At 59.6% G+C, this 16,241-nt stretch overlaps 5 protein-coding genes across 6 annotated transcripts; 3 read left to right on the top strand and 2 right to left on the bottom strand.

The window, feature by feature from the left end:
* Positions 1 to 106: 106 nt before the first annotated feature.
* On the top strand, positions 107 to 1,903 carry JDV02_005547 (uncharacterized protein). Its single transcript, XM_047986858.1, has 3 exons — positions 107 to 278; positions 379 to 482; positions 572 to 1,903. Exon 3 carries the CDS (start codon positions 660 to 662, stop codon positions 1,815 to 1,817), a length of 1,158 nt encoding a protein of 385 aa, XP_047842842.1. The 5' UTR covers positions 107 to 278; positions 379 to 482; positions 572 to 659; the 3' UTR covers positions 1,818 to 1,903.
* On the bottom strand, positions 1,523 to 2,686 carry JDV02_005546 (uncharacterized protein). The gene is made up of 2 exons (XM_047986857.1): positions 2,261 to 2,686; positions 1,523 to 2,175 (listed from the first exon to the last, which is right to left on the bottom strand). Exons 1-2 carry the CDS (start codon positions 2,536 to 2,538, stop codon positions 1,920 to 1,922), a joined length of 534 nt encoding a protein of 177 aa, XP_047842841.1. The 5' UTR covers positions 2,539 to 2,686; the 3' UTR covers positions 1,523 to 1,919.
* A 2,380-nt stretch (positions 2,687 to 5,066) lies between these two features.
* JDV02_005545 (Deuterolysin) lies at positions 5,067 to 6,187 on the top strand (the record flags this gene model as incomplete). The annotated part of the gene is made up of 2 exons (XM_047986856.1): positions 5,067 to 5,277; positions 5,346 to 6,187. The coding sequence occupies 2 exons, from the start codon at positions 5,067 to 5,069 to the stop codon at positions 6,185 to 6,187; spliced, it is 1,053 nt and encodes a 350-aa protein (XP_047842840.1).
* A 1,130-nt stretch (positions 6,188 to 7,317) lies between these two features.
* On the bottom strand, positions 7,318 to 10,210 carry JDV02_005544 (uncharacterized protein). 2 transcript variants are annotated; one of them, XM_047986855.1, is made up of 7 exons: positions 9,782 to 10,210; positions 9,279 to 9,726; positions 9,069 to 9,148; positions 8,693 to 8,970; positions 7,933 to 8,600; positions 7,757 to 7,861; positions 7,318 to 7,678 (listed from the first exon to the last, which is right to left on the bottom strand). In XM_047986855.1, exons 2-7 carry the CDS (start codon positions 9,513 to 9,515, stop codon positions 7,400 to 7,402), a joined length of 1,647 nt encoding a protein of 548 aa, XP_047842839.1. In that variant the 5' UTR covers positions 9,516 to 9,726; positions 9,782 to 10,210; the 3' UTR covers positions 7,318 to 7,399. The 2 variants fall into 2 exon arrangements, with proteins under 2 accessions (XP_047842839.1, XP_047842838.1); XM_047986854.1 differs by lacking the exons at positions 9,279 to 9,726; positions 9,782 to 10,210 and having other exon boundaries at positions 9,069 to 9,184.
* A 3,090-nt stretch (positions 10,211 to 13,300) lies between these two features.
* Positions 13,301 to 16,192, top strand: JDV02_005543 (uncharacterized protein). The gene has a single exon (XM_047986853.1). The coding sequence runs from the start codon at positions 13,352 to 13,354 to the stop codon at positions 15,425 to 15,427; it is 2,076 nt and encodes a 691-aa protein (XP_047842837.1). The 5' UTR covers positions 13,301 to 13,351; the 3' UTR covers positions 15,428 to 16,192.
* The last annotated feature ends 49 nt before the right edge of the window (positions 16,193 to 16,241 follow it).

Here is a 16,241-nt window from a genome sequence, read left to right as displayed (position 1 = left end):
CCCCCCACATCCTGACAAGCCCAGACCGATCGGCCGGCCTATTAAAAACGGGAAATCGAACGAGCTGCTACGTACTAAGTCAACTTAAAACCTGAAAAATCGCCAGGGCCTGGAGACGAGACGAGTCAAGTCATGTGGGCGCTGATGCCACCTTTCCCCTGTGTAATCATTCGGTGACGCCGCCATCAACGAACTAACTAAAGAACAACGCCCAGTTAGCCAAGATCGCCAAGAGGGGGCCCTCCCCCCGATCCCGCGAAGCCAAGAGCTGTTGCGTAGTAAGTTAGTAACACTGGAATGGGAAATCCCAGAGTCAACTCATATACGCGTAATCGCCTTCTTCACGAGTCATCGACTCTAGGCTAACGCCAATACTAGCAGCAAGTCGGCATCCCACGCTGTTCGTAGCAATTGTGCCGACGCATGAACGACTCTCCACGCAATGACCGGCTGTCGTCCGATCAAGCCCCGGCGAGCCGCTTGTAAGTGCCGTGTTGCTTGTTTGTACAACGCGTCGTCATCCGAAGCCCAGAGCCAACTGAACCGCAGCTGATGGAAGAGAGGTGATGAGGGTCATAAAAGAGACGGGTTCCTTTCTGCGCTGCAATGAATCACCATATATACTACTCGAGTAACAATAGCCCTGCCCGTCGCCTAGGATGAAAGCTTCGCTCTCTGCGTGGTCCGCTTTGACAACGGCCTGGACGCTCGCGTCGGCCGCCGCCGCCGTCACCTGCCCGGGGCAAAACACAAGCCTCGTTGTCGACGTAGCTCCCGAGTTCCCGAGGCCGTACGTGCTTCCAAAGTACAGGGGCCGCGCCATCAAACTCACGCCGTCACAAATCATCCGCTTCTCCATCACCGCCAACTCGTCTGGCGGGGCCTTCTCCCTCCTACAGCACAACGGCAAAGACTCGGGATGGACTTCTGCCAGGCCTCATACCCATCGCCAGACGCACGAGCACTTTTACTGCGCCCGCGGCCGCGTCCAGCTGTGGGGCAAGAAGAACACGACGGAAGGGAGCCATGAGGCGAGAGTCGGCACCCTCGGCGACTACGGCAACATCCCCCCCGGTGCCATTCACAACTTCCAGCTCACGGACCCGGATACGCAGCTGACGCACGTCTTTCACCCGGGCGGCTTTGAGCATCTCTTCGACGTCTACAGCCAAGGCGAGTGGGCGACCGACGGCATCAGTTCTCCCTTCCTCGCCATCCCCGCAGACGACGATCCGTTCGGCCCCCTGACGCCTGAGGTGGACGAGTTGCTGCAGCGCATGGACCTATACGCTGCGCCCGAGGAGGAGTACATCCCGCGGAGAGACTTTGTCAACGGCACAGCCAGCGACGAGGAGGGCCTCAACTGGCACAATGGTACTAACCAGCTGCCCGCTGACCCCACCGTCCCTTACTTTGTCGCCAAGGACTACGGGCCCAAGTACCTCAACTCGCAGTCGGGCTACAAGATCATCCAGCCTCTGGCCACACCGGATCAAACGCACGGGAACTTTACCATGGGCACCATCATCATGTCGCCGAAGCGGGCTAACGAAACGGCGTCGCAGGCCAAGCTGCCCCATCCTTTTGCGTTGCAAATGGAGGATGGTCAGCTGGAGATTTCCGTCCGCGGATACGGATCACCGGCCAGGTTGATTCAAGGCGATGTGGCGTTTGTGCCGGCCGGTGTGCCCTTTACGTACCACGCGACGGTTCCCTTCACCAAGTTCTTGTACATGAACGCGGGCGCAAAGGGCCTGGACTTTGAGCTGCTCAAGAACAGTGTGCAGTGGAACTTTACTGCCTACCCTAGCTACTGAGCTCCGTCGTCAGGATATACCTCGTACAAAGGATGTACATACGAAGTTGGCTATAGATATATATATATTGTCGCAAAGGGGAGCATCCCAATCAATGTTGGGCTACAGTCCCGTCATTTCAGTTTCATGGCACGCACCATGGTGAAGCAGCTTGTACTTGAAGTCGCTGCCCGACTTAATCGGGAATTGGACGCCAATTGTGTCCGCGGCGCTGGGGTATCGAGTACGGTGACCATGCTTCGAGACGTCCGCCGTGTCCGCCGCAATGATCAACCCGTACTTGCCGCCCTGGACCCAGGCTTCGTCGCTCCCGTGGGGCAGTGTAATGTGAATCAGACCCGTCGTGAACAGAACAAACCTGTGCTCGGTTCAGCATCTGATCTATATCTGCGAGCCCCCGAGAGTGCAAGAGATCAGTGGGAGGGGGAAGGGGGCCGACTCACTGTCGCGCGGGCGCCGTATGCAAACCGCCGTCGAAGCGGCCTGGGAGAATGCTGTAAGTCGCGTTGGAGAGATCCCCGAGGAACAGCGCCAGCGCGCCTGCGGTACCGGCGACTGCAGAGGTCTTGAACGGCGAGTCAAGCTGCCAGCATTCTAGTGTCGACTCGCCCCGCGATGCTCCGATGGCGGTGAGGTTCAGCGTTGGGGTGGTTTGCTCGTTCAATTGACCCAACGAAGTCGCAGCCAGAGCAGCGAGTCCGAGAGCCTTGACGTATAGCATGATGGGCGCGCCAGTAGGAGTTTCGGGCGTCGTCAAGGTAGCACAAGATGCCGTAGAACGTCAAGCAGGGGGCGTGCCAACCTGTTAAAGGGAAGCCGCACAAGCACTGCTACGCAGACGGGCGGGCACGTTGGGTGTAGTACTCCGTACGTAGATCCAAGAAGCTGGAAAGTTTGATTCCATGTCTCACGCGGTCCGGCACTACTCGCGCCTCAAAGCTTGTCAGAGCAGATGTGGAGTTGCGCTGTTCGCACGAACTTACGCAATGATGGTTCCATTTCTTCCCGCCGCTTGTTAATAACCTATGGTCGGGGTTTTGCTGCGCCGCTCTCTCCCTTGCGTTTGTATTTCCGCTCACCGCGTGGTTGGTTCGAGCATTGGCGCGCATCACGGCCTGCCGAAGTGAGGGGGCTCGTATTCCACATCTTGGAGACTCGTAGCGAGACCCGTAGCGGGTAAATTGAGGGACCGTAAACGGCATGGCACGGAACAAGCAACGAGAAGTGAGACAGGTCAAAAGTACTAGCCTCACTTGTTAAAGAAAGGGGGCATCTCGGCAGTTCCCTACCGCCCTCCAAAGGAACCTCTCCAAAGAAATGCCGGCGTGGTGGTTTACCTACGTCAACAGAACGGCAGGCGGCGTGCATGTGAAAACCCGGAGTCCCGAACTTTGCTCCCGATCCCAGGCATCAAAGATCGACCGATAGCGCAGCAATGTAGCCCGGCCCGGCCTGGGCGAGACGCTGGTCTCATCGCATATATTGAAGCGCAAAAGTGCGCTCCCGTGCATAGGAGAGGTATGGACAGCACGGAATGGCTACAGAAACGGAAGGTGACGGCGCATGTGGGAACATGCGTTCGCCGAGCTCGAGTTCAATTTGCATGCATGTACAAAGTATTCTCGTGAGAGACATGATGAGGCCTTGAACGCGGTGCATCGTCGTCCCTGACGCTAGGTGGTTGGCTTTCAACCACCACGACGTGGACCCTCGGCCAGGTGCCGCAGCGACGATTCCTACGTACATAGTAGTCCCAGGCCTCGGCGTCATTTGTTGGTTCGTTGCGTGGCTGCCTTTTGGCGGAGTCACCGGCACTTGCCGGTAGCGCGCATGGCATGGCAGCTACATACGTAGAACCCAACGATCTTGAAAGCTTGACGCCCAAGGATCTAAGTAAGGGTCTTTTAGGGGTCCGTAAACAACTTCACTTCATGTTGTTGCCCACGACCTTGCCAAGGTTCCTGCCTCAGGGAAACTGTCTGTGTCGGCTCGCTGCTATAGATTGCCGTCCGTCTTTAACCGAGACCTACAGCCATCCGTCCGTCGAGAGTTATCTCGACCATTTGGCTGCACTTACAAGGCGCCCAACCCGCCTTCGCGCGTCGCAGGATCACCACACGTCACATGGCGCGCCGGTGGGACTTCGGCAGGCCCGCGGGAAAAAAGCTATACCGTGGTAACTGAACGTGGTGCAGATCGTCGGGAGCTTGCCGTTCCGCGAAGCTCTCGACTGGTATGGCCTAGCCGTTGGGTGGACCCAGGGTCTTTACCAACGGCTATTGTGCCGAGCAACTTTCCGATTTGCGAGGAGGAAAAAGCGTGGCATCAAGCATAATGACTCTGTTACACCAGAGTTCAGGTTAAGAGCACCAACCAGAGGCGCGAAAAAAGAGAACACGGCCAACAAAATGACAACATATCACCTGAGCGTCACATGAATGAGGCGATGCTTCCTCTCAGGCCAGTCCGGTGAGTCAACGAGACTAATAGCGGTTGAGGCTGACCGACCAGGTCGCTTCAGGATATCTTGACCCTGTGTGTTTATGGCCTGGGCCGCAGGCTCCCATAAAGAAGAGGTGCTCATAATGAACTCATAAGGGGCGTTCACGTGTATTGGGCGCCAAGGTTGCAACTTAGGATAGGACTGGGGCCGGGATGGTTTGACCCGCGTTCAACGACATCTCTGCCAGCAACGGTCCCTCGGAAAGATCAAATGAGCATGGGTGCTGTCGTGGTCACGGTCTTTGTTCCGCAAACCTCAGTTACAAATCAACGAACTCGTGTGTAATTGTCTCATCCCCATTTGAGAGGCGAGTTTACTCCATGTCGGTAGCGATGGTATCTGAGGCTATCACAGAACCAGATGCCCCCCCCCCCCCCCCCCCAGCCCCTTGGTCTAGAACCATGAGGCTATGCAAGATAGGGCAATCCGGCCAGGCTCCAAGATACAACCCAGTTGCGGCTTGATGAAACGTGCCAGTTTACTCCACGGATCGACGGTTCCAACCTCAGACGGAGGAGCAACATTGAGAGATAGAGCCACCACCAACATTTGTACCAAGTTGTTAGTTGAACGGACTACACATCACGTTGACCATGTATAAAGCCAAACAAGCCGCTCATCGGTTCTGGTCTTCCCATCAGCCTGGCAGAAACAACCAAGACTCAACTCACCCTACTCATGCCTATCCCTCAACACTATACATCTCATCTCTCCCCCATCAGACTTCCCCGTCACCTCATGCAACCATGAAGTTCCTCGCTGGCCTTGCTGCTCTCGTCTCCGTCGCTGCGGCGGCGCCATCCGCGCCGACGCCTCTCGATGTGAAGCTTGAGATGACGGGCAACACTCTTGTCAAGGCCACCATCACCAACCATGGCAAGAACAACCTGAGGATCTTCAAGGCCGGTACTATCCTGGACAAGTCGGCCATCAAGAAGGTGCAAATCACTGGCGAGGGTTCGTTAGCTTCAAAATCCACCCCGACTTGCGTCTTTCGTTCCAATGGCTGACAATAGAGCTCGCAGGCAAGGGCGTCGCCTTCCACGGCATGCGTCAGCGCATCAGCACCCGCAACATCAAGGATGGGGCATTCGAGAGCATCCCAGCCAGCCAATCCATCTCGGTCACCTTCGACGTCGGCCACGTCCATGACCTCTCGGCGGGCGGCAAGTACAACCTTCTCGCCCGCGGCATCCTTCAGTTCGCCCACGAGGGGGACAACAAGCTCGTCGGATCCGTCCCCTTCCACTCCAACGAGCTCGAGGCGATCGTCGACGGAGCCAAGGCCGCCTCCGTGCTCGACGCGTTCGTGCAGAAGAAGGCCAAGCGCGCCGAGCTGCAGAGCGACTGCACCGGCGACAGGCTCGCCGTGACGCAGTTGGCGCTGGAGAACTGCGTGCAGCTCGCAGAGGCCGCCGCCGAGGTCGCCCGGTCCGGCGACGCCGGCAAGGTCGAGGAGTACTTCAAGTCGTCAGACGACGAGGTGCGCGACATCGTCGCCGACGTCTTCACCAAGGTCGCCGACGAGTGCGGTTCCACGGATAGTGGCGTCTCCCAATACTACTGCACCGACGTTGACGACGGGTGCTCGGAGGGAATCCTCGCCTACACGGTCACCTCCGGGGACAGGAGCTACCAGGCATACTGTGACCTGTACTTTGACACCCTGGTCGACCTTTCGTCCACGTGCCACGACCAGGACAAGGCCACGACGACACTCCACGAGACGACACACGTGAGTCGGGTCAAGGGGACCGACGACCTTGGCTATGGCTACGATACCATCATGCAGCTCTCCACTGAGGACGCCCTCAACAACGCCGATACCTACACGCTCTTCGCCAACGCGATCTACTCGGAGTGCTAATCGTTGATCTCCGGCACGTATGCGTAGCCAGCCATGCGGAATTCCACTCGGTGAGCTCTCCATACGCACGAAGCACATAGCAGGATATGCATAAATCTCTAAGATAACGCTAAACGCACCTTAATTTGCCTGCCGCGGTCGCAGAACCTCAACTTTATAGCAACAAGACTAAAGATTCGAGATGTAACTAGCTTTCTTTACTTAGTATATTTTAATGTTGCGACAGATTCTGGTATATTCTTTTATTTTAGTTTAGTCGAAACTTATTGTACATAGTAACACATTATATAACTGCGTTTCATAGCACTCGCTACTATGTTCTACGATGGTGAAGCATGCGCTCGACAGGGAAGAGCGCGGATCGGACCTCTTCCGCGTAGAATGGTACCGCGCTCCAAGGAAGTGGGACATGATCTCACGCGACGGCAGCGTCTGCCCCAGCGCCGAGGACCCAACCGCGCATTTACGAATGTTGTGATAGTACATATGTATGTCGTAGCTTCAGCCCCCCCTGCAGACAGATATCTCAAAGTTATTACAGCGAGAGCCATATCAAGCTTCATCATCACATGAATGTTGGTTGGTCTTTTCCCCCGAATGCGACCGACGCGTCAATGCCATGACAGACAGCTGTGAACGGATAGCTTGGCTCCAACGCGAGCCTCTTGGCATTAGGCAGATAATAACAAGTTCAAGAACTGCCATTTCGCAGGGTGACAAGGCAAAAGTTGGCTTGCAATTGAGGTGCTGCCGGGTGTGTCGAAGGTTAATGGCGGGCCTTCGGTTTAACGTCAATTCCAGGGGTCAGCTGCGACGAATCTCTAGCACCCATTACGCCTATGTGCAGTATGTTTTCCATCGTCAAAGTAGCGACTGTGCGCGAATCGAGCACGCCAGCGGCATCGAGCCAGGGGTCCAACAGTCGGGGTCTTCCTAACGCAGAGTCTCTCCGACGCAAATGCCGGCAGAGTACTAATGGAGCGCTGGAAGCGATTCGATCTGATGATACGGGCCCAGTCGCAACGCATTGATTCACAGATTCAGTCACCACGCGCAGATGGAGCAGAAAAAGGGTGCCAAAATGTATCTCAAATTGAGCTGCAGTCGCACGGTCTCGATCTAAAGTCGAACCCTGCTCGCATGCTCCCCCCGCCAGTGCACAAACCCAAAGTACATACATGCGTTTCGCTTTCGCTGCCCATTGTCTTACAGTTACACTTCGCGGCCGCCAATCTCCTCGAGGTGGCCGTCGCCCTGTCGCACCATGACCGTCTTCTGCAGCGCGGCCCGGGGCGGGAACTTTGCGTCGAAGACGGCGTCCATCTCTTCCAGCGTGCGGCCGCGGGTCTCGACACCCAGAGTGAACCAGACGATGCTGTAGATGCAGTTGAGGCCGACAAAGATGAGGTAGTACCTCCAGTCGATGGCCTCGAGGGCGATGGCGGTGACGTACGTGTTGTACAGGTTGGCGCAGTTGGACAGAATAACGTGCTGTGCGTCGAAAAAAGGTTAGTTGACCCCATGGACCATCGGCGACGTTTCGGGGTACTTGTTGGTGATGCAACTTACCACTCCCATGCCCTTGGCACGAGTCGGGTTGTCGAGGACCTCGGCGCAGTACGTAGCGGTGAGGGGAGTGTAGACGAAGGAGTAGGCACAGCCGAAGAGGAAGATCTACGTCCAAATTTGTTAGTCGGGGTCTTGCAAGACCATATTTGATGTAATGTCAGGGGTTCGGTACTCACAAAGGCGATACCACCGTTGGACAGGCCGTGGCTGGCCGTGAGCTTCTTGTCGCCCTCAAACTGGCTGGAGAAGCCCGTGACGGCGGCGAACAGGCAGGCGAGGACGATGCTGCCGACCCAGAGCTTGGTGCGGCGGCCGATGCGGTCGTTGGTGGCTGAACCGGCGACGGCGCCCGCGCAGGAGACGATGGAGTTCATAAAGGTGAGCAGCAGGCGGCGCTCGGTGGAGGTGATGCCGAGCAGCTTGTACATGGAGGGCAGGTAGTAGGTCAGGACCGAGTTGCCGGAGAGCTGGGCGAAGACGGACATGAAGGCCATCATGGTGAAGCGCCAGCGGGCGTTGTGCGTGCTGACGAGGGCCCAGTAGTTCCAGACGGTCGACGACTTTTGCAGCTCGATGCTGTTCTCAAACTCCTGCAGCTCGAGCTGGACCATGGGGTGGTTGGTGTCGCCGCCGCCGTGGTACTTGGCGAGGATGGCCGCGGCCTGCTCCTTCTTGCCCCACATAGTGAGCCATCGAGGCGACTCGGGGATGAAGAAGACGCCCGTGCCGATGATCAGGGGGGGCGCGATCTGGAGGGCGAGGGGCAGGCGAAAGGCGATCTCGCCCTCGGATTTGCTGCAGGCATAGGCGACGCCGGTGGCGAGGATGGAGCCGGTGTAGAAGACTGGGGGGTTCATAGATCAGTCTCTCGCACTCCTTGACTCTCTCAGAGGAGCACGTATGGGGGGTGAAAGATTGGGTACTGCAAAGACTCACAGGTGTTGTAGTAGCCGACGACACGGGCTCGCCACTGGGGAGGGGCCAGCTCAAGGGCGTAGGTGGGCGCGGCAGATGTGCCGATGGAGACACCGAAGCCGAGGACGAAACGGCCGCCGAGGAGGTAGCCGTCGTTCTGGGCGGCGGTCTGGACGGCGGCGCCGACGACGATGAGGACGGCGCCGGTCAGCATGCCGGCGCGGCGGCCAAACTTGTCGCAGATGGGACCCGTGAAGAGGGAGCCGATCATGTTGCCGATGGTGTAGATCATGAAGATACTGTTTGCATGCGGTCAGCGTCACGGCGCGCTCCACAACACCTCTCAAGCTGTCCTGGCTGGATGGCAAAGAGAAGAAGAGGATGCGGGAAAACTCACATGCCAGTGCTGGAGCCCAGCTCCGTGTGGTGAAAGTAATGCTGGTACTGCGTCATGGCGTTGATGGAACTGAAGATGGACTACGCGCGGGACATTCCCCAGTTAGCCACACGATGTCCGTTTTTTTTTTGTTTCTCTTCATCTCGCTCGAGCGAGGTGAAGACGGTAATGGTGATGGAGATGGGAATGAAAAGGAAGAGGAAGACGCACGCCATCGAAGCCCGAGGCCGTCGCGTTGAGGGCGGCGACCAGCAGAATCATGTACAGCTTGAGACTGGTCTTGGACCACGGGTCGAGGGGCGCGGCGGTGACCGTCTCGTGGAAGTGGGCGTTGCCCTGGACCTCGGTGATCTTGCCGCCATTGGCCTTTTCGTACATGGCGTCGGCGTCGGCGTGGTCGACGGTCGGCTGGCCGGCCGACTTGACGCTGTCGTGAGCGGGAGACATGGCGTGGGATGACTGACGGACGGGGAGGGAGGAGACGAGGGTTTGTGCTTGGGTGGTTGCTCTGCTGGCTTGTCCTCTCAGCTGCCAACAAGCTGTCGTCTTCGTCGTCGCCGTCTGGTGGTCAGTCGTCGCACGTCGTCGTCGGTCTCTGGAGAAGTCGAGACAAGAGAGGGGGGGGGGACGGGGTGTGTGAGGTGGGCAGCCCGTTTATCTATTCCCGAAAACCATGAACTTTGGACCAGACAGACAGACACCCACTCACTCACTCGAGTAGTCACTCACTCACGCACCCACTGGCAGGGCATGCGGATACTGTTGGGGTACAATGGGTTGCCTGCCTGGTACAGACAGCCTACGCGTGCGAGTGAGCGCTGTTCGTATCCCTGCCCCCCGTCGTGAGGTTGCCAGGAGCAAGAGTGGTGACTGGCAGCTCGTGTGCCTGGCTTGCTCGGGTGGTGGTAGCAGCAGCAGCAGCAGCAGCAGTAAAGGTGGTGGCAAACGTGGTGGTGGTGGTGGTGCGCCCCCCGTGTACCGTGGCATCAAGCTAGTCCATCGACGGCGGCGCGCCCCCCGTTCCCCCATCTCTCTCTTTTTTTTCCTCCCACAAAGTCGTGACCCCCATCTGGGTCAAGCCACCCAGGGCCTTGGGGTGGTTAATCCCGGGGAGGTGTGGTGGTTGTGCCCGTCGCCCCCAGCCCAGCCCTTCTAGCGGTGCCGCTGCCTTTCATGCGGCGGAGCCGGCAACGGCCTGCCCCCCCCCCCCTTCCCTCTTCTTTTTCTCCCGTCCGGCCTGTGCCAAGCGTTGGCTTGCAGAGCAGAGGACGACGGGGAAGAGGGAGGGGCGTCATGCGGTGCCGCTGTCGGCGCGAGACACCCAACCCAACTGCTTCGCATCTCCTTCCTCGCCAATGCAATGCCGACGGAGCCTCTATGTGACTGACTGACTGACTGCCTCAACCCCCACGATCCCCGGACAGGAGTGTGTCCCTGTGCAGCTGCTTGTTGCCCTTTCGACGCAGAACACAGTAGTCACGGCACACGCAGGACAAGCCACGGACGGCCAACAACATGAAAAAGGCAGTCAACAACTCACACGCAACACCGCAGGGCTGGCTGTCCGGTTTCCCCATGCTGCAGAAGTACCCTACCCTGCTGACCCCCACGATGTAACTAGGGCCAAGCAAATCGGCGCAGGGTCGTCGGTTTTCCGGGTGTGACAACGGGCACCAGACGACGCAGCAGCAGCAGCAAGGGCAAAGTGTGGGAGACGTATCAAATTACCTGGTACTACCAACTTAACTTGATACTGTACGCATGTGCCACGACAGCCCATCATCACCAATCTCAGGCGGGCGCGAAATCCGTTGTAGGGTTTCCTTTTCTCCTGCAGGCTGAGAGGACCAGACACGACAGGGGCGCCACTGCAAACTGAACATGGGGACAGCAGCACAGCACGGACAGGGATCATGGAGGGCGGCGGCGGCGGGTGGGCTTCTCCAGCAGCCGCAGCCCCGTCCGTTGACCTGGCAAGCCTGGCTGGCTATTGCCAATTTGGGCCAGAGAGCTGGGGCGCGTCAAAGTCTTTCCCCGTGGGCAGGCGGCGGCGGCGCGCCGACGGCATGGTTACAGTTGGCTTTCACAACCCCACAGCCCACGCTCTTCCCCCCATGGAGCCGCCGTTTTTATTATTTTCCTCTTGTTAATAAAGCTGTCATGTTTTTTTCTCTGGGTCGGCGTCTGGGTAGCCTGCGTTAGTCCCGCTGAGGCGGCGTCGGTCGACGAGGCGACATGGGGCCTGGAGCTGACCCGAGCTGGGAAACGAAGCGGGCTGGGCTGGGGCTGGCTCGCTTCCGGTCGTGAGCGTGACCTGCCCGGGCCATTTTTTCCCCAGATTGACTCCAGAATTACTTCTCCACGGGTTTGGGGTGGTGGTGCTGCCAGTGCTGCTGCTGCTTGTGTGGGCAGGCAGGGCGACCGACCGGCCGGCGAACCCAACCCCCCACGGAAGCTTGCCTGCCCCCCCTTCCTTTCCCATCATGCTATCGCTGGCCACCCATGGTACGAGATAGTCGTAGCGCTGTCCTGCGCCCCCATCCATCCACCCATCCATGCATCGGTCGTGGCGGGTTTGGTCTCTTCGCTGGCGCATGTTAGCCGCATGCGGTCGGCCGGCCAGGTGAGATTTCGACCCCGCATCGGACCACGAGGGCGCTGTGGAGGAGAAAAGGAGGGGAGGGGGGTTAGTTAGTATGAGAGGAAGATGGGGATCTGGAGTCTGGAGTCTGACGAGAGGCTTTTCGGCTGGCCAGATCTCTCCGACTGGGCGCCCTTCGATTCGTCCGTCGTCGTCCTCGTCCTCGTCGTTGCATGTTCCCCTTGGCGTGTTCTACTAGTTACTCGGGGGGTCGGACATGGATGATGGGTCCCCGACATTGAATCTTGGTATTGTGTGGCACAAGCCCAGATGTGATCCAGCGGCTCCATAGTACGTTGTCGAGCCATGTTGAATATTTTTTTCCCTACACCTCACGTGTCCGTCTGGCCGATGAGCTCTCGACGGGGCGCGCCTGGAACACGGGTTGCCTCTGCAAGACTTGTCCGACAAGACCAGGCACGGCAGACACGCCAGGCCACACGTATCATTCATCGAGAAAGGGGAGACGGCGCTATCATCAGGGGTCCGACCAACACGCACACACACGCCTGCTGGAGGAGGACCCCCACCGTTGCTGTCGAAGCTGAGCTGCTGCCGCTGCCGCGACCACTACCGCTTCTGTCAAACATGCACGCGTCCCTCCATCACAGCAGCTGGCCAAGTTAGTTGGTGGCCCCGGTCGCACGCATGCACGCACGCACGCACGCCAGACGCGTGTCATGGTCGATAAGGTATCAAGCCGAGCTACTACGTACATGCTTATGCTTACCTTTGATGATGGGGGATGGTAGACGGCACGGCTGCACGATAACGCTGATCCGGATGGCCGGGTCGCGTCCACCTGTGGAATTGGCCATGCTGCTGCTGCTGCTGCTGCTGCATGGGCAGGGCAGACGGACGGACGGCTCGTGGTCACGGACGGGATGGCTTGCTTGGCGTTTGTGGTCGGTGTCGATGCAACCATCCCGCGTGCAGTCGGCCTCGCCCCTTGTCCAAATGCTGGGCAGGCACGCAGGCACAGGAGGACCAGCAAGTCGGGGGGGTTGCAGATCTCCATGACTTGTTGGCCCGTCTAGCATTTCTCTTGGGCGCCTTTTTGCATTGGGGGAGGGTCAAATGAGCCCGATTCGTCCCTCATCGTGATATGTAGGGTAGCAGTATCACGACGAAGCTCTTGACAGTTCTGCGAGACGATGTCTGCTCGCATATGGGTCTGAGCGTGTCAAATCACGTCTGGACATTAAGACGGCACTCCGAAATGCCGCTTCCAAACGGTTTTTTTTTTAATCACTTCGCGCCCTGCTGTGAGCGAGCCGGAAACCATTTGCCGCCTGTGAGACGCAGGATGTACGCGGTCTCTGTATTCCCGACGACGCGTTTTAGAGACCTCGGTGGCAGAACTGCGACCGCATTGAGCTCAAAGTATGTCACATAGAAGGAACAAGAGCTACAGCTGAAACGCTAGCCAGACGTGCGTCCTGTTGTCCCAACATGTTCGGAACCGACGCGGGCTGTCCTCTTCCATGTACTTCGTCCTATACATATTGATGCTCTAGGGTGGGGCGGCGCGTCTCGGGCATCATGAGCTTCTTTACACCTACAACGCGTGCATGCTGTCGACGCGTCCGTCCCAGCAGCCGCCCGCCCATCCTCCCTCGGCGTCATCATAGCGCCCAGTCTGATGGCACAGAGGTCATCCAGGGCGTCGTCGACGGGCAGAGCCGCGGGCTCCAGCCGCCGCGGCAGCAAAGGGACCGCGTCGCGCAGCAAAACGCGTCGCGGCGTCCATCATCCTCCGACCACCACCGCCACCACCACTACATCCACGACCGCGAGCGACGACAACGATGGCTACAAAGACGATGACGGCGAATATAGAGACAATGGCAAGTCGACCCCGAGCCCCCGGCCGGCCAAGAGACGCAAAGTCGCGTCGTCGTCCAACGGCGCCGCCGCCGACCTCCACCGCCGCCTCTTCGCCCGAGACGTTCCCGTGACTGTCCCCGACGCCTGCCTGCCGCCCGCCCGCCGCCACTCGCTCGACTATCACAAGCCGCTGCTCCTTAGCGCGGACCACGGCCTGCAGGGGCGGTCCTCTCTGCTGTCGTGGTTCGACTCGGTCAGCGCGACGCGCGCCATGCCCTGGCGCAAGCCGTGGATCAACCCTCGCCTGCCCAACAACGACGACGATGACGACAACGCGGCCGCCGCCCAGCAGCAGCAGCAGCTCCGCGCCCGGCTCGAGCGCCGCGCCTACGAGGTCTGGATCAGCGAAATCATGCTCCAGCAGACCCGCGTCGCCGTCGTCATCGACTACTGGAACCGCTGGACGGCGCGCTGGCCGACCATCCACGACCTCGCGCGCGCCTCGCCCGACGACGTGCTCGCCGCCTGGCGCGGGCTGGGCTACTACAGCCGCGCGACGCGCATCCACGAGGCGGCGAGGCTGGCCGTCGCGGACCCGCGCATGCGCGGCCTGCTACCCTCGTCGGCCGCCGAGCTCCAAGCCCGCGTCCCGGGAGTCGGGCGCTACACGGCGGGCGCCATCTCGAGCATCGTCTTTGGCCGCCCCGAGCCCATGGTCGACGGCAACGTGCTGCGCGTGCTGAGTCGCCAGCTGGGCGTGCACGCAAACGTCAAGACGGACCGCGCCGTCGTCGACGCCATATGGGTCGCCGCCGACGCGCTCGTCAAGGCCGTCGCGGAGGACAACGACGACGACGGCGATGCGGACGAGATAATACTCGACGGCGAGGGCGCGCGCGTGAATGACAGACCGGGCCGTTGGGGCCAGGCCCTCATGGAGCTAGGAAGCACCGTCTGCACGCCCAAGCCCGACTGCGCGGCGTGTCCGATCACGACGACGTGCCGCGCCTACGCCGAGGGCATGGCCCTGGCCGACAACATGAAGGAGACATCCTCGTCTCCACGAGATGCCGTCGTCGCCGACATCGAGGATGCCTGTACGCTATGCAAGCCAATGGAAGAGGACGAAGGCGGCGATGTCGTCGAAACCAAGCCGCAGCAGCCCGCCGCCGCCGCAAGGAAGCAGCAGAGCGGCGGCGCGAAGCAGCTCTCCCTCGCCGACTTTGCCTTCAAAGTACCCGGCGGCGCCGTCCCGAAACCCGAGTCTCCCCGGACACAGACACAGGCCGCAAGTCGCCGCCGCGCCGCGGCCGTGCAAGCGGCCGCGGAGCACGCGCGCAAGTTCCCCCTCAAGGTGGCCAAGAAGGCGGTGCGCGAGGAGCAGACGCTCGTGTGCGCCATCCGCCGCCCCGACGGGTCATACCTGCTCGAGCGGCGACCCGAAAAGGGCCTCCTCGCCGGCCTATGGGAGTTTCCGAGCCTCATCCTGGACGACGGCAACAGCAACGACGACGACGATAATAACAACGGCGGCGGCGGCGGCGGCGGTCCGCATGGTGCGCGACGCAGGACCGAGCTGGCCGAGGCGCACGCGGCCAAGATGCTCTCCAAGACGATGACGACGACGACGAGGAGCTCCGCGAGCCGAGGAAAAAACCAGCTCCGGCATCTCGGCGAGCTGGGCAGCGTGCCCTGGCTGTTTTCGCATCTGCGCCTGACGATGCACGTGCACCTCTTCGCCGCCCCAGAGGGTGCCGACTACAACAACAACAACAAGGTCGCCGGCGGCAAGTCGAGACCGCTGCGTTGGAGCGACGACGTTGACGGCGAGAGCATGGGTACGGGCATGCACAAGTGCTGGGCGCTGGTCAAGGGAGCGGCAGAAGGATGATGATGATGTATGAGGCGACAGGCGACAGATGGATGAGCGGTATACAACGACGGGCGGATGGAAAGGGACGACGGCGGCGAGCGTTCCTACTGCCTTTGAGTAGTGACTGGCCTTGGCTGCCGACCATGGCAGACCGGGCCGTCAAGTCGTATGAGCGGCTGGCTCTCGCTGTGATGCCCGCGTGCAGTGTATCCCGCGACTGTCGTCCTTGCTACCAGGTTCAACGCCGGCAGAGTTGGCCTGCCGTTGCGAGGCGCAGGATCGGATCCGATCATGGCATCAACAACAATGTGGCAAGCAGGGTGATGAGCTCCTTTGTGCCGCAGAAGCTTGTTTCAATAGTCGCGCCGCCGGCGCCGCCAGTGACAGACAGTCCGTCACCCGATGACACATGTCACTCATACGTTCGCAAACATGCAGACTAGACTGCCTTGGTAGTCGTGTAGCTCCGAGCCGTCATCCAAGGCATGCTCCCGCCAGCCAGGGCAGACGGTGATGGGACGGCGTTCGCGCATGTGGACAGGCCTCATCTCCGGCGTACTAACATACTGTACGAGTGCATGGCGCAGATCTGGCGATGAAGCATTCGTTCGAAAAAACGTTCTAGAACAGGGCGGCCTGTCGAGCAGCAGCACGCACAGGGGTGGGTGACATTGGCGGAGGAGCTGTTCATGCATCCCGCGCAGATCACGATATGCAAATCACATCACCCAGGGCCAGGGGCACCGCGCGGTGGGCGGCGACTGCTAGCTATTTCCTTTTTACCAGTACTAGCAATACTAACGTACGTACGTACCTCATTGTGTGTATGTAC

The sequence above is a fragment of the Purpureocillium takamizusanense genome, chromosome 4 (genome assembly GCF_022605165.1).
Source record: "Purpureocillium takamizusanense chromosome 4, complete sequence".
In the NCBI taxonomy this organism is placed as follows: domain Eukaryota; kingdom Fungi; phylum Ascomycota; class Sordariomycetes; order Hypocreales; family Ophiocordycipitaceae; genus Purpureocillium; species Purpureocillium takamizusanense.
This window is presented reverse-complemented; position numbering and strand designations above follow the sequence as displayed.